Genomic DNA, 17,164 nt, shown 5'->3' with positions numbered 1-17,164 from the left:
GATACCCAACCCTATCCACAACCTGGTACTAGTAAAAAGTAAAATGCTAGTAAACTGTAAGCCTACTTGAAGGACTCACTGTTGCCCCCTACTGGCATGTTTTCAAGTCAATCCCCGACATTCTTGGGACTTGGCGTGACCTGGCTGTATCTTCAGCCACAACAAAACCATTACCGGAGAACGAGTCAAAGCTTTTTCACTGTCACTCACACAGTGTTCAATCTCTATGACCCTGAAAAGATAAAGTTCCATTCCTCTCTGTTCCTGTAATACAACACTATAACTCCAGCACGCACACACACACACAAAACACACACACCTAAGACATGTACATTGACCCGTTGTCTGACGGTGAACCCTTGCCAGCGACTGGGTATCCATTCCGGATGAGATAGAGGATAATTGGGTTGAAAGCCCCATAAGTGCCCTGGGGAACTTCTCAGAACATGTGTGCTTGTGCCCGCATGTATTCAACCGGAGGTTTGTTCAACCCATTTGTTTATTACATCAGGGTATACAAAGGACATGGGCAGTTACCTATGGGCATGAGCACATACAATCTCTGCATCTTTATTCCAAATCTAAACACTCTGCTTTCTCACTGACTCCCAATTACTTGGTGAGGTCTGAGGATTTCGTTCCACTTTAGTCATCTTTGAAAATACATCAAAGGAGCACAGAGGAGGAGGATAAGAATAGAAAATGTGGCTATTTTTAAACACACTAAATAATGCCTACTAACTGAACACTAGCGCCAACTCACTCACTCAGACACACACGCCCATCACTCCGTCTTTCACAGTCTGCCACCTTGAATTACACACCATCAACACTGACCGTTGAAACATGCTGTTTGTTTGCTCATATCTGTTTCTTCAACACAAATGTATCCGGAAATGTTTTTATAAGGTGATGTTATAATGGATGGAAATGTATCCATCTGGAGGAAACGAAGGATTTCAAGGGTATTGAAGTGGATGTCACAACGCTATGAAGACACACAGTTATGTAGACACACGCACTGTTATGTAGACACACGCACAGTTATGTAGACGCGTCACGTGTAAAAAGTCACACACAAATCCACTCAAACCCACACACCACATCACACAGTGCAGGATATCAGTGACATCTGAGTAATGTTGGCCTCATGAAGGACAATGATCAACTTTAATTATACATGGGCTATCTAAGAAGGGACTGAGAAGGGGGGGGGTGGGACAGAGAGATGGAGATAGAGAGAAGAGAGAGGAGGAAGTACAGAGAGATGGTGACAGAGAAGAGAGAGAAATGGAAATAGAGGGCACGATGATAGAAGACAATGGAAAGACAGACAGTCCATCAAAATGCTCTCGATATATGAGAACTCCAGCTTGTTGAGGTGTTTAGTTCCATGCCTTTAATGCAAACTGACCAAGGATTCATTGGGTACCTCTTTATAAGGTCTAGGATAGAACAGGTACTTGTCGGACAGTTTTGAACAGGAACACAGGAGGTTAAAGGTTAGCCTTAAGACATGAATAACAGTCAAACTCAGCTGCCCTGGTACAGTGGTGTCACTCCAGGCTTCGAGCACATACACATCTGCCTGTTAGAGACCACCAGGGTTCAAAACCGGTGTCCACCCTTCACTTCTAGATGGACATGTACACATTACAGGATGTGGAAGGATGGTGTATTTACCAGGGAAAGTGTATTTACCAGGTTTAAGGCTATTGTTTTTCTGGCAGTGATCGGCCAGTGAAAATCAGTGCCAAATGCGACAGTGAAAATGACCACGTTTCCCCAGCAGATAGGCAATACGGGCACATTTGCAACAAGCATGGAATATACCGCCCTCAGGCTAGCAAGCCTCTCTGGCTACCCAAACAGATTGGTCTGGCCAAATACTCAGGCACAGCCACAAAGGTTTTTCCACACAATGAAGACTGAAGTGACCGTAAAGCAGCGGGAAGGTTTCAGACTGACGGCCTTTCTCATTTTCCATCCCTCCGTGTGGGAGGTGGGTGGAGGTCAGGGGATATTGATTGTTTTCGGGGGCCGGTCTCCCTTAGCAGGCTCGGGTTTACATCTAGACTGAGGACATGACCACCCCAGAGAGCTGTCAATCAAGGGCGGGACTACACGGCATTTCCAGCCAGTAGGAATGACTGGATGCCTAAGCCGTTCTACTTGAGCTGTCTCAAATTTTGGCAAGGTGTTATTTCTCTCACTCACTATATAAGGACATAACAGAGAGGATAGGTGATCCAGACCTGATATTGAAGTAATCCACCATTTGAATGATGTCAACTGTGTAGGACATTCAAATTCAGTGGTTGAATCCAGTTGGTGACCCTGATGGTCATTGGCTGATTCCTCCTGGTTAACCAGTTGGTAATTGGCTGATTTCTCCTGGTGACCTGGATGGTCATTAGCTGATTCCTCCTGGTTACCCGGTTGGTCACCAGCAGATTCTTCCTGGTGACCCAGTTGGTCCTTGGTTGAGTGCTCCTGGTGGCCAGGTTGGTCATTGGCTAATTCCTCCTGGTTACCCGGTTGGTCACTGGCTGATTCCTCTTGGTTACCCAGTTGGTCTTTGGTTGAGAGCTCCTGGTGACCACGTTGGTCACTGGCCAAGGAATTTTACTGACATTGACTGTTTTAATATGGAGAAGAAAGCACCGCTGCTGTAACAGAACAACCACCACACCATTACCTTTTGACCTGTATCTTACATCTATGGGTTCTGGTGCCCTGAATATGAAGAAAATGCAGGAAAAAAAGCCTTCTAACAGTAAAAACAATTGTGTTGTCGGAACAGAACAAACTCAGCAGAAGTTCATGAAATATGCAGAAGAATCACCCTGGAACAGAAACCCATTAAGGCACAAGGGCTAAGAAATGCATTCAGCTACAACATAGATATTTTCTCCTGACTTTGCTCGTTCACATAGACACATGCTTCCATGCTCACTCACTCACCCTCTCTCTTTACACACACACTCACTCAAAGCACTTACGAGTGGTCATAAATCATTGATAAGGCTGATGTACCTGAACACTGAGTGGCTTAGTTTGACATGGTCGGGTTGATGGGCGTGAGTGTGGTCAAACGTTAACAACGTTTTAACGACAGATCATTATAAACCTCGCTCTGATGACGTCTGCTTTATCACACACTCACACACAGTGCCTGATGTTAGATACATTATTAAAGACAGCCATCAACACACATTATTTCTCTCTCTCTCTCTCACACACACACACACACACACAGGTAGGGATTAAACTTATTCTTTGTCATTTTAGGCTGATAATGATTCAACACCACCTTTGAGGTGACATCTTATGGTGTAGATCAGTAGGGCATTGAAAACTTCAGACTAACTTTATTTATTGTATACTTACGGGAAACCGGTATTCACTGTCTCTAAAGCCTTTCAGTGGACACATTCACAGTATTGATCACAAAATAATTTGGAATTATTCACCAATGGGTGGTTTTTATTATTATTATACAATAATTCACTCCTAACCATTTGTCATAAGGTATTTCAGAAATTATCTCTCTCGCATTCTAGGTAGATTAATTCAGGTGGGGGGGGGGGGGGGGGAAGATTAATCCCAACTAGAAAAAAATAACCGCTAACCATGTGCTTGTTGTCACCTATTAAAAATATTCGATATATAACCACAAACAAACAGCTTTTCTCATGTAGCCAGTCCGTATAAATAAGAATAACACAATCCTATACACCGAGTATGAAGGTTATTTTCAATCAGCCTCCGACGCAATTATGCCAGGCGTCATTACAATCACAATAAAGATCATTGCTTGCGGGCTGCGCGAGGACAGTCGCCCTTACCTGGATGCTACACGAGATCTCGGAGTCATCCAATAACCGAATCGTGACCTGGATCTCTTGATCCAAAGAGCAAATGCTTGGATTACGAAACCGAAGCATTTTCATTCTTCTGTCCTTATTTTCCTGATCCGCATATCAAACAAACGCCTTTGCTGGCAGTGACGCGTTCAGCGTACGGAATAGATGCACAGGCGAGGTGGGGAGAGGCTGCATCTGCCGCCTGCAAGAAGAGACTGATCGTAGCTTCTCTCTCCCCCTCTCTCTCTCCACCTCTCTCTCTCCCCCCCTCTCTCTCTCCTTTATCAATACTCTCTCTTTTGGCTCTGGTTTTGTCCTATAAAATGTATAAAATAGTGCATCACGAGATCACTACATGGAGGTGACATCTCAATAAGTATTAACAAAAATACTGATCAATACTTAACCCCAATTTACATTGCATGCTCTTATAGACCCTGCAGCTGCAATGAACATGCACATGACCCGTGACATGGTATGTCGCTATCGGTTCAAATAAGGGGTGAGACAAGTTCGAAGATCCAGCAATGGTTCAAACATCAGGCTAATAACCAACAGTTTTTAACTGGATTGAATTTAAATCATTTTATATGTTTTGGAAATATAGTTAGATTGCCATCCTCAAATATATTTATTTGCTTAATTAAAAATGTCTAAATTATTTACTTGCTCTATGTAATGCGCTCTTCTGACTGATAACAGCTCAATGTCTCCTCGCTGTGTAGTCACGTGGGTAATGTCAACCAGACTATGATGCGTCTCAGTCAGGCCAATTTGGTTTTTAAACCGTGCACTGTCGCTTTAACCAGAAAGCGGCAGCCATACTTCTAGCCTAGTACGTAGTTAAGCTCAACACCAAAACAACCTGGAGCACTGGATTTTTATACATAAATTATCTTTATAAAACGCATTGGAACTACTTTGGAGTGTCTGGGCTTCGTCTGGACATCAGGCCTAAGCCTTCTGACGCCCTGTGAAATGATATATGTTGTAATGGGAGTGTCTGGCTGCGGAAAGTAGGTGCTCACATTTTAATTTCCCTGTTTAGAGAGCACGTAGAGTCACGGAGGTTCTATCCCGAGACTCTTCAGACCAGTCAAAATCTACCGGAAACCTTAATTAGATCTGGTGTTTTAATTATTCCACACTGTCATTGCTACAACCACATTGGCTAAATATTATTTAATTTTTTTGGCCACAACATCGATAGGCTTTCATTTTACAGTGTGCACAATTTAGACAGATGTTTCTGCACGTGATTTTTTTTGTGGGTTTAGGGATTGCGACTGGAGAAGCACGTTATAAGAATCTTCAAAACATTAGCTTACTGTCACATCCACACATCTTCCGCTGTCTGTAATAATTTAGACAGAGCGGCCATTTACCCGCCTATGTATGGACTGCTGGCCAACGGAACCGGGGTCATAGCCGCCTGTTCACCCTTTGCTTTTATGGATTTTACAAATGTTATACTAATATTGTACTTTGTCTAGCTACACTGAACCTTCTTTTTTTTTTTTTTCTCACAGGACGACACTAGGGGCCTTCCTGTCACACAAGGTAGACATTAAATTGTGCTTAATCACTCGTTGCCGATCCGCTCAACTCTGTCTCTGATCATTAACTGAGTCTAGGGGAGAGTGGGGTAAGTTGAGCCAGTGGGTAAGTTGACCCACCCCCTGTACCTAGACAACTGTGTGCAACTTTTGCCATTTGACCATATATTCAGGAAGGACCCATAATGTCCAACTGGCAGTGATGAAGAAAGGGCGCATGGGAAAAGTGCTATGTTTTTTTATCTCACCAAAATGTTTTTGATTGTCAAAGTACATTTTTTGTCAGGTGTAATGATTGTTGAATCAAAGCAAATTCATCCAGGTCTATAAATATATATCATACATTTTGGTGAATTTCCACTGTATAAAAGTATGTGCATCGTTTTGTGAAAGATTATCCTGAAATTTCTAAGCTAGGCACTTTTTCCCAATGTGGTGGCTGTGGGGAAAGATGAGTCAAAGGCTCTGGGGTAAGTTGAACCAATGGTTCAGTTTGCCCCAGCATGATGTAAATTAAGTTTCTTGTGTATGAAAAATTATTTCAATGCAAAACTGCATACTTAATGTATTTCTTATTTTAATTATTGTTAAAAAAAGCTATCATGACACAAATATTTGTACTGTACATCTGTGGCGTGTCTCTGTCATTGCGTATGTCATAGATGCCATGAGAAATTAGCCACATTCTTTCCTAATATATAACACAGACGCAATGACAGAGACCAGTTTACCCCGGCTGCTTTTGCAACATTTGGATCTTGGGCAAAATAACTGATCTGATTGGTCAAAATTACTAGTTCAGAATGGGGCTGCCTGTGTAAATGCATTAATAAAAATGACTCCTCTTGATACAACTAATAGCCTAATCCCAAGAGGAAACAGTTCCAATGGAATTGACTTGCCCAATGATGAAGATATTTAATAAAGGTTTTTTGAGACCATGAGTGCATGCCAAAAGCTTTCCATCCCTAGAAAAATATTTCTTGGACTTTTGTAAAAAAAAAATGTAGTTTGTCATGTGATTGTATTTCTGGATATTGTGACGGTCTTTCAGCTCCTGGTTCTGCAACTCAACATTAGATTTTTGTTACGCGTGCTCTCTTGTATTTGTAGTTTTTTTTATACACAGCTGCGTGTCTAAATACATAGAGTAGAACATAATAAAATATTCCAGAATGCTGTATAATATCTGTTGATTTGCTGATTTTCTTTTTATAGTGTAGGCATAATTCTCATAAACAGCCCACCTGGCTCTTTAATGGATCGAAGGTGCCGGGGCTCAGCCCAGTGTAATCCCTGATTGTTCCTTTAGTAAAGTAATTGTACCTTTTTTTTTTTCAAATTTCCTAACAGTTTTAAAGGTAACTGTAAGCAATATAAAAACAAGTTTCAATTCTCTGAATGTTTTAATGTTTGTAGGAGGTGAAACAATGTACAATAAATCAGAGTAATTGTCCAATCTAAGGGATAGTCACCATAGTGTCAAGGTTAAAAAATAAATTTATATAATATGAAGCTCTAATACGGTAAAACGTCACATAAGATATTTTTCTGTGAAACTGGACATCAATCATATTTAAATTATTTCAAAGAAAAAGTAAAGATTTATTCCCTTCTTTTGTGATTTCAAACATTGTACTGAGGACAGAAAATATGCAAGATTGGCGAGGGAGAATGCATTATTAAATTATATTTATTCAAAAAAACTATTTGAAATTGTTTTCATGTTTTTATTTGAAGAAAAAAAAAGATTGGTCAATTTATCCCTTGACTAGGGTCAATTTACCCCTTGACTAGGGTCAATTTACCCCTTGACTAGGGTCAATTTTCCCCTTGACTAGGGTCAACTTACCCCTTGACTAGGGTCAACTTACCCCTTGACTGGGATCAACTTACTCCTTGACTAGGGCAAGTTGAGCCACATGGACACAGGACTTTATTTGAACAGTCATATTTTGAGTGCCCTTTGTCATAGGTGTATTATTGTCATTTCACCTGATAGGGGACGTCCTGAAATGTGGGTAGGTGTATACATTTTACTTATGGTTCCTTTCTCCTTGTCTAGGGAACAACTTTAGTAAAAATTGGCTCAACTTACCCCATTCTCCACTATACTCTGTCAGCTACTTAAAAAATTTGACAAAGTGACTTAAGGCAAGAAATATAGAAAATGTAGGCCGACTTAATACATATGTATTTGGAAAGTATTTGCATGTATTTAAAACTTTCATGTTTTATTGAAAGATCAAAATCTACTTTGTATTGTATAGGCTATGAACTATTAGGTCATTATTTAAGAGTATTTTGCGAGTAATTTAATATTTTTTGTATTTTGTTTAATGCTCAGTCAAAAAGTATTTGCTGGGCTCTTAGGTGGGTCTCTCCTAAGGCAGTTTTTTGTGGTATCCAGATGACCCCTACATTCTAAGTTGGAGGTTTGACTGTGCCGATAGCTGAAGCCCTATCATCAGCGATGCAACTTGATCAGCATTGGGGAGTGGGGAGGCATTGTCAGCAGGGATTTTCTGATCTTATTGCACTCTAGCAACTCCCTGCTGGTGGAAAGAGTAGTGTAGGGAAAAAATAGTTTGGAGCAGATGCATTGTAAGGTGTGCCGTGATCTTCAGCTCTCCTTAATCTTTTGTAATTGGACAGGGGCCCAGATACTTGGATTTGATTTCACAAAATTGGGTGAAGAAAGAAAAACACATAGGTAATTAAACAAACAAAGTTTTGAGTACATGTACTTGGTTTCAGAGTAGGCATTTAGACAACCTACTTCAAATATAAAAAATAGATTTGTCCAGTGTATTTGAAAATGCACAGTGAATAAGTACTTCAAGTACTTACAAATGCTAATCACACATGAACTCCTAGGTTTAGTTTGGTTAGCTCACCTGTGTCTCTGTTTTCAGCTCGGGTGGCCCCTGCACGAGGGAGATGACTTTCACCCGGTAGAAAATGTTGAGAAGATGTCTCGAGGGGAACCGCTGACAGACCAGGTGGCTAAAGCATCACTTCACATCTCCTCAGCTATCACATCCCCTCAGCTATCCCTTTGCATGTGTTTATTCTACGATGCGTTTGAGAGCCTGAGTCGGACAGTATCAACCTTCACTTAGTGTTATCAGAGCCTTTTTTTAAATGAAGGTCCATTTATGAAGCAGGGCATTTGATATAATGACTAGGTGAACTGAGGCTTGCCTCTCTTATGTAGCCAATTTGGCTGATTCATAAAGCAAGTGTTCCCAATAGAGGCGGAGAGAAAGGAACAGAGACAGCCAGTGTCACGGATGTGGGGAGATCCCTAGAGATATTTATTGTTGGCTGGATATTGCAACATTGGACTCTGATTATGTTTCAGTTTTTTTTTATTGTCCCATGTTTATTGATGATCTGGTCATCACTTAACTTTGGCCCTGATTGGATCAGTTGGTTGAGACTAGATCATCAGTGTTTATTAATGATCTGGTCATTCACTGGATAAGAGAGGCTGCAAAATTATCAAAAAATATACACGTTAAAACATTTAAATGTACACCTTCAAATCTTAAAGCAATCCTCTGATTCCTAGTATGTGTCTGATATTCTAATTCATCAGGACAGATTGCCTTGGCTGCTGAAACTGCATGACATCATCCAACGGTAAATATAGGCTACGTACACATTACCATTCATTTTCTAACGCCTGTAGTATTTTTTTTTATGCAAATACACAGGGTCTAAAAGCAATGTTTGCACACTTTTTGGTGGTTGGAATTCAGGGTTTGAAGTTCTGTATCATTTAGACACTTTAGATACATGTCAGTTTATCGGCTGGAAAAACCTCCTGACCTATTGTTTATTTGTGAATGTTCATTTAAAAATAAATCCTGTGGTTGTCTTTAGGGTAGGCATTTATGAATATTTGAAGTAGCTGCCTACAAAAATTTATTTTATGAACTTATAACCAAATTGTGTTAACTGAGTTGAAGGAAAAACTTAAATGTCTAACACAATCAGCCGTTTAAAATATGCCATGGGGTGTGATGTTATACTCTTGAGCAGAATGAGCTGACCAATCAGTGGTCTACTCTCCTTGTTTTAGGTAAATGTCCAACTACTTGGTCTGTGGTTCACGTCATGATTGAAATAGCCTACATGTTTTTGTTTTACATTACAAATTATCCACTATTAGTGATCCGAGGCAATGTTCATAGTGTTAACAGAGGAAGCTCATTATGGTAACAAAACAAGTTTATCTAATGCTACAGTTCGTAATCATATGACTTTAACATTTTGTCTGCATGTTTAATCAGGTATTAATTATATCATAAACTATTAAAACTGGTGTTTATAACTCATGTCATCATAACATATTGATTTACTAGCTTTTATCCAAAATATTCTCCCAAATGACGTAATATCCAGTGTGTGATTATGGTCCTGCCTCATCGCAGTAACTTGAAGCGCTCTTGGGACAGTTGATGTTGAGATATGTCTTCAGAAAAACCTACGATGCCATTCTGGTTCATATAATGCTGCTCGTTCAACCTTACAAAACTGGAATCCTTACGCATGGAAAGGAGTAATAATAGAGTTTCCCCTCTTATTTCAGTTCAGTTAGAATGATGTACCCATGGAGAGAGATATGTGTAACATTCAAATAAGTTTCATTTAAGATTGTGTAACTAAGTTCGGATTTGGGGAATAAGAGAATAACAGTTAGCCCACTGTCTCTTTGGTTATGGAAGAGATCTGTGTCAAAGAGCTTTATGGAAGAGCTGAATATAAAGAAAGCAAGAAAGTGCCTGATCAGAATATAATTAAATTGAGATGACGAGGGGGCGAGGGAGTTTGAGAGCATCGAGGGAGGGAGAGCGAGATGGAAGTAATACTAGCTTAAAATCTGTGTGACGACTTCAAAGAGATCTGCTCCCTTTTCCAGAGTCAAATTCCTAACTCTGTCCTCAGTTCTAATTGATTTGTAATTTCAGTGTCAAAATAGCTTCTTTTAAAATGATACTAAATGTTGCTATTACACTGTTTCAACATTTCAGGCGTATTTAAAAATTAGGTCTAGACAGCCATTGTACACTCACAATGTTTGTAGTTGACTGCTGTGCCTGTGTCTTCCACAGGGAGATGTCCTCAGGGCGCAATGCGATTGTGGTATGTTCAGCTCTGAGGAGACTCTACAGGCAGGTCCTGCTGTTAGGATCCAAGGCCCTGACCAGCTCTGAGCCTGGGAGTGTGGCCACGTGCAGCCTACCAGGAGTATGGTTCCTTTTCCTTTATGGGACTTATGATATGATCCACACGAGGATGGTGGCTCGAAGGGGACATTTCATGCAGCCTGATCTACTGCGCTCTCAGTTTGAAGTTCTGGAGCCGCCGGCGCCGGAGGAGAATGCGATTCTGCTCGACATTCGGAGGAGCACTGACGACATTTGTAGGGAGATACAGGAACATCTCCGCCAACTATCATAGCCGAAAACCATGCCTGGACTCTCAAATCAAATGCAACAAAGTGGATTACCCCTGGTGTGATTCAAGCAATTACAAATCTGACTTTTATGTGCTTTTTATTTTACAGCACAATAAATGTGTTTCTGGTTAATTTACACATTGTCCATTTGAATGTGTTTTTTAAACCAGTAATATGCCTTTGTGAGTTTGTGAAAATGTTTGAAATGAGTATTAGTTTTGCACTGTATGCAGCATCCCTCAATGGAAAAAACAACAGCGTGGTAGAGCTGTTTTTGTGGTGTGATTCACCTCCAATCCCCAACTGGGCTATTCCAGGAACCTCTAATCCTTTAACTCCCACCCACCACTCATATCACACACAGCCTTTTACTGATCCTGAAGATATCTTAGAGGAGAGATGTTGAGGAGCAGAACCCTCCCAAGTCCCCTGACAGTCTCTCATGGACACAAGCCGTCCTGTTCAATAACATCTGGCTCATACCAAATACGAGCCAGGCCTGACTCGCAGATTTATGACACAATCCAGCCTATTCCAGTAGCCTTATTTATATAATTTTCTATAATTCAAAAATATATTTTATATAACAATATAAAAAAAAAAATCGTAAAAAGAATGGGTATACAAACTTTTATGACCGCACTATAAACACATCATTAACTGCATACTAACCAGTTTTCCTACATTCACAGATCTCCCAAATCACCAGTGAAACGATCAGGGGGACAAGCATTATTACATCCTCCATTAGCCCTTTCAACTGTATTTGCAACATTACCTAAATCCCTAATCAACCCTGTTCCTCTTAGCCATCATTAGTTGTCGCAGTTCGGAAGATATGAGCCCGGATGGACGTTGTTTTTGGCGGCCTCAGCACTTTTCTTCAGCCTTTTCTCCATTTACGACACTCACAAGTGAGCCAGGTCTTTCACTTCCCTTCAAGATAAGTCAAGGGCCGAGGGGGCAGCTTTTGTAAATTCGACAGGCACTTAAAATGGCAATCAAAACAGCATCCGTTGTTAATGGGCATTCGCCTAAGGGCAAGTGGGCAGTCTACTCTGCCAATGGAGTCCAGCCATTGACTCGCTCCTGAATTTTCTCACCGAACTGTGTTTAGAGTCAACATTGCCCTCCAGTGGTGGAGAGAGCGCCTAGTCAATCACATCCCAAGTACACCAGAGCCAGTGGCCCATTTTTAGCTGTGCAGTCTTAACAATTTAGCCTAGCGCTAAATTCACCATATCGAACCCTGCCTCTAACGTTAACAAGGCTGAAATTGAAACAATGACACGACTTGTCTACTGTTCTTCCCTCCCTGAATAAGATGGGAATAGTATTAGCTAGTCCAGGGGGATTTAGGCAGGTACGAATAGTAGTCTACTGCGAGTGTCTAAAGTGAGCATGAGGAGACTACATGTTGATGAAAATGAATAGACGGACCTGGCGAGAACGTTTAAATGGCTAATATCTCAGGCACTCTCAAACATTTGGAAGAAAAAAAGAGAAACAATTTAATTATTAATTGCTGGGATGTCTTCTGGTAATTTATGCTTCTGTTCATACTAGTAACTTATTGAACATGTAATATGTGGCACATTTTAAATCTTAATTCAGCTTAATAGGAAAATATATGAAACATAGGGTGAGTTCTCCATAATTAACTCTGTTTACCTGTGACGCAATTACCAAAATGGTATTGTCAAATGATTCTTAGATACTGTACAATAAGTCCCCAGCCTGACCCAGTATGTCAGGCTGGAGACATGGTAACAATAACATTGTGTTAAACAGCTACTGTTTTAAAGTTGTCCTCTACTTTACCTGCACTGATCTTTCCTGACAAGCCTACAACACCGGAAAATGAAGAAAAAACGTCACCCAGGCCTGAGCCCAGATGGTGCCCAAAGAAGTCAAGTGCCATCCTTGCCCAGAATAGAGGTGTCGCTGTTCAGAAGGCTTGCACCATAAATGTGCAGATTCACAATGAGGGGATTCTTCATCCAGGCAGCCTTTCTGTAAAGAGGGAGAGGATCCTTCCAGAAAGCAACATTCCTGCAAAGAGGGACAACATATTCTCAGCAGGGCACACTCCTCGTCAGGGGAATAGGGGTCCCTCTCAAGATCCATTGAGAGGATCCTCATTACAATCAACCATCCCAGCACTGAGGAACAGAATCCTTTAGGCATCCAGAGGCCCACAGACTGGACGCTGGCCTGGGACTGTGTCCCCTGTTGTCTACAAGACACCATCAACTGGAGGCTAGTTCGGCTAGTTTTCTTTGGTGGCAAAAAGAAGTAGATGCGTCTACCTGATGACAAAGACAAATCAATAAGGAGAAACCTGTTATTAATTGGCTGTTGACCCTCCGAGCCTGGTTCCTCTCTAGGTTTCTTCCTAAAGTTTTTCCTAGCCACTGTGCTTCAACAGTGTTGTTGCTTGCTCCTTGGGGTTTCAGGCTGGGTGTTTTGTAAAAACACTTTGTGACAACTACTGATGTGAAAACGGCTTTATAAATACATCTGATTGATTGATTGACTGTTTGACTGTGAAAATGTCACAATGTCACAGCATTTGTGATCCGGAAGCTCCAATGGTGTAAACTGGCTTCACTTAGACGGGACATTTCTTGTCTCATTGTGCTTTAATGATGCTGTGGTAGGTCAGTCACCTGCAAGCCGACTAATGTCAGTAACCTAAGGAGTGTTTTCTCCCAAAACAGTGGTTGAACAAACTTCCTGGTTAGATGCATGTGATTGACAGCAACTCTCAACAGGAGAGTCAAAGATCTGTATGTGTCCACCCATACATTCCTGAAACAAGGACTTGTTTTTCGGAATGTATGGGTGGACACATACAGATCTTTGACTCTCCTGTTGAGAGTTGCTGTGATTAGGGAAGGACATAACTATAAATGGAATATTACAAAATCTGAAGAAAATGAGGTAAAATTGGGTAAACAGTAATATGTTTTGGGTAACAGAAAAATATGTTTTAAATGCAGGAGCCACAGTTCAGCAATTGACAAATAATCCTCCTTCCTTTCCATTTCATTTATTTTTCTTTGAAGTATGTGTTTGGGTTTGCGAAAGAGGAAACACATACTTCAAAAGAAATGAAGGAAGTTCATCCTCCCCCTGATCGGGATGTACCCTGGATATGTGGGCTACCCTCGTACCACCACCTAAAGGAATTAATGGGTATCCAGGCAACAGTCTCCACAAAGGGGTGAATGGGTATCCAGGAAACAGTCTCCACAAAGGGGTGAATGGGTATCTAGGGAAACAGTGAATGGGTATCCAGGAAAGGGGTGAATGGTTATTACAGTAGAGCCCCTACAGTAGAGCAGGTGAACATTATTTTTGGGGAGCTAAATGAAAATACTGTATACCAGCCTTTGCTGTTTCTGTGTATTTTCTGCTAACATTTTAACAACATTATAACAACAGGTCTTTGGGGTAGGCACCAGTGGCAGCTGCTGGTCTTTCAAAGAGGGGAAGCTCATTTTCGGCCTACATTATAACCCTCTGATGGTCTTCATTTGTAGTGACACTCGGGGTCTTTTGGACCCCAGACAATAACATTTAATTTTGTAACAGAACAATATATTTATTTATTTTTAAATATGGCTTGCTAAAATCAGGTCGACAATATTAGCACTGTCTGCCATCGTGCGCAGTTTCACCCGCGTATGACGCTAACCTAGCCTACTACTGTATATGAATGAATGAACTATCTAAAAATATATATATTAATCTTTGTAAAACTGAAACAAGGATTGTGGTGTAGCCTATAATTTTGTGAAATTAATTATGCAAATCGGCTAGCAATTTCGCCAAACAAATATCAAGAAATATTGCAGCAGTTCGTCTTACGAATACACTTCAGAAATCCGCGATGGGACTGAGCGCGAAATAGCTTCAGTGACTTCTTATAATACGGACCGCTGTCAGAAAAGGAGATTCAGTTTGACAGATCGTCAGATCCTCCAATCATTATCGGAGTCCGGGCCAGCTCACTCCTCATTCATCCCCAGAGACGCTGAGCGTCCGTGGGCGGGACATAATCGCAGCATTTATCCAATCACCGTCTAATTTCGGAGCACTGAAAAAAACTGTTCTAAGCAGCCCCATTGAAGTCAATGGACGCTCGGCTTCAACAGGGAAATGCGCTGTGACTCTGCGGGATTGTATGAGAAGAAAATCGAGTCAGCCGATCTGTAGCTGATTCTGAACTAACTTGTTTTAGAGATGAACGTGTTTTAACGCATGTTTAGTCAATAAAATGTTTACACAATAGCACATATTTGACCATTATTATTTTTTTGACATTATAGGGGAAGCCGAGCTTCCCTTGCATTGTTAAAGAAATCCCCACAGGTATAGGCACCCTATAATGTACTCTGGTGGGACTTCCATGACGTCATCACATTTTATTTGGCATCCACTGAATAAAATCAAGCCATTTCCCCTCTGAGAAGTTCAAAATTACTTCTCATGTGTGCTATTAAAATGTAAAACCACTGCTTGCCTTGCAGACCATATGCTTCAATACCATTAAATTACTGTTTTAGCATGGGATCAAGAAAATAGCATCTATCTGAAGTTTTAGCAGCATAATATAGGCTTGAGTATAGGCTTGGATATTGGGTTGGATATAAACATGGATATAAGCTCAGACATAGACTTGAATAGTCTTAGATATAACATTGGCCATTGTCTTAGATATAGACTTAGATATAACCATCCGATAGGCTTGGATGTATATTGGAATATAACCTTTAATATAGATTTGGATGTGGTCTTGGCATATTACTTTTGATATAGGCTAGGATATAGGCTTGGATATGCCTCTGTAACGTGCTGCATGAAGGAATGTGGCAAGAGCCAGCATGACCCTAACAAAGGCGCTGAATCAACTTAAGCCATTCCTAACATTCACAATATGCAGCCTAGACTATGAAGAAAGTTTGGGTTATATAGCTAGCACTAAACCTGTTGTAAGAGTCATTTTGCTGGTTTGTCATTATATAAATGGATGGGTACATGGAAACCCCTTCATTGTTCACTGATGTAAGTTGCTTGAGGTGGGATTCAAGGGACAAGGAGAATAGGCAGGCCCTTTATTTTTCAGGTCTGTGTACGATGTACATACGTAGGCCCTTGTTTGTGTAGGCCCTTGTCTGTACACTGCACATGCTAATTTCTGACGTATGGTTCAGAGTTAAGTTTGGGGGTTAGGTTAAGTTGAGGCATAAAGGTTAAGCTATTGTGGTAAAGGTCAGGGTTAATGTTAGGGTTAGTCAAAATATGTAATGATGCTGTATTGCTGGTCTCAACCTTCGTAGTAACATCTACGGGTATGTGTACGTGGGTGTGTTTATTTGAGTGTGTGTGTGCATGTAGGCAAATTTGATATGACTGCTGTTGTTTCTATGGAAGCTGTCCACTGTAAATAACTCCAGCACGACCTTCTTTTATGGGCCTATAGTAGACACGTCCTTCAACATAAAAATAATATCTGTTTAATGTGAAATGAACCCAAACCACATAAAGTGTTTTCATCTTATTATAAAAAAAATAAAACATAAAAAATAGGCTGCATGCGAGCGTTCACTCCAGGAACAGAAAACATAGAGTGAGAATACATTGAAATAGAAATAATGATTGCACGCAAGGTGAACTCATTTATATTACAATGTTATCGATAGACACATGTCGTTGTAGAACCAAAACTATTCTACACCAACTATGCTACAAACTATGCTACAGAACGATCGTCAGGGATTGCTTCCGCAATTGGCCAAATCATTAGTCTCCTCACCTCTACGCACTGCGGCCGTCAAGCAGTTACATTGGAATACGATGGCTAAAAAAGGTGGAATGTTCGTTCTGCTTAAAAACGTTAACATCTTTTTTTACCTATGCATTTTAAGGAGATATAAATAATAAATGTGATAAAACCGATTGTCGTTACGAACAATAGGATACTTAACCTGTTTAAAATGCCATATAGTGGTTCTCAAATTAAGTTGATCTGACCAATGAAGTTTATCTGACCAACTGACCATTGGCACTGTTGTGGTATGTCTTGGATAATGATAGGGGGCCTCGGTATTTAGAGGTATTGAGATATAAAATTAAGCCTGACTAAATCCCACACTCCACTTCTGACAGTAAAACATTTGACGATGGTCTCCATCCTCTGTGGTTTTACGGTAGCAGTAAGGCAAAGGCCGGTTTCTGATTGGTCAACCTGTCAGATTCTCTCACTTGCG

At 40.7% G+C, this 17,164-nt stretch overlaps 2 protein-coding genes across 5 annotated transcripts in view; one reads left to right on the top strand and one right to left on the bottom strand.

Annotated features, from left to right (window-relative positions):
- The window catches only part of frmd3 (FERM domain containing 3), a 42,825-nt gene extending 38,755 nt beyond the window's left edge, over positions 1–4,070 (bottom strand). For all 4 annotated transcript variants that reach the window (XM_020052964.3, XM_034296595.1, XM_013136850.4 and 1 more), the window contains exon 1: positions 3,849–4,070. In XM_020052964.3, the coding sequence (XP_019908523.1) occupies positions 3,849–3,953 (105 nt within the window). In that variant the 5' untranslated portion in view covers positions 3,954–4,070. The remainder of the gene's footprint in view (positions 1–3,848) is intronic.
- A 630-nt stretch (positions 4,071–4,700) lies between these two features.
- idnk (IDNK gluconokinase) lies at positions 4,701–11,024 on the top strand. The gene is given in 5 exon segments (NM_001303747.1): positions 4,701–4,882; positions 5,396–5,426; positions 8,338–8,424; positions 9,024–9,067; positions 10,543–11,024. Coding segments are annotated over 5 exon segments (549 nt in total). The 5' UTR covers positions 4,701–4,844; the 3' UTR covers positions 10,892–11,024.
- Positions 11,025–17,164: the final 6,140 nt, after the last annotated feature.

Source organism: Esox lucius, chromosome 13 (assembly GCF_011004845.1).
Source record: "Esox lucius isolate fEsoLuc1 chromosome 13, fEsoLuc1.pri, whole genome shotgun sequence".
Classification (NCBI taxonomy): Eukaryota; Metazoa; Chordata; class Actinopteri; order Esociformes; family Esocidae; genus Esox; species Esox lucius.
This window is presented reverse-complemented; position numbering and strand designations above follow the sequence as displayed.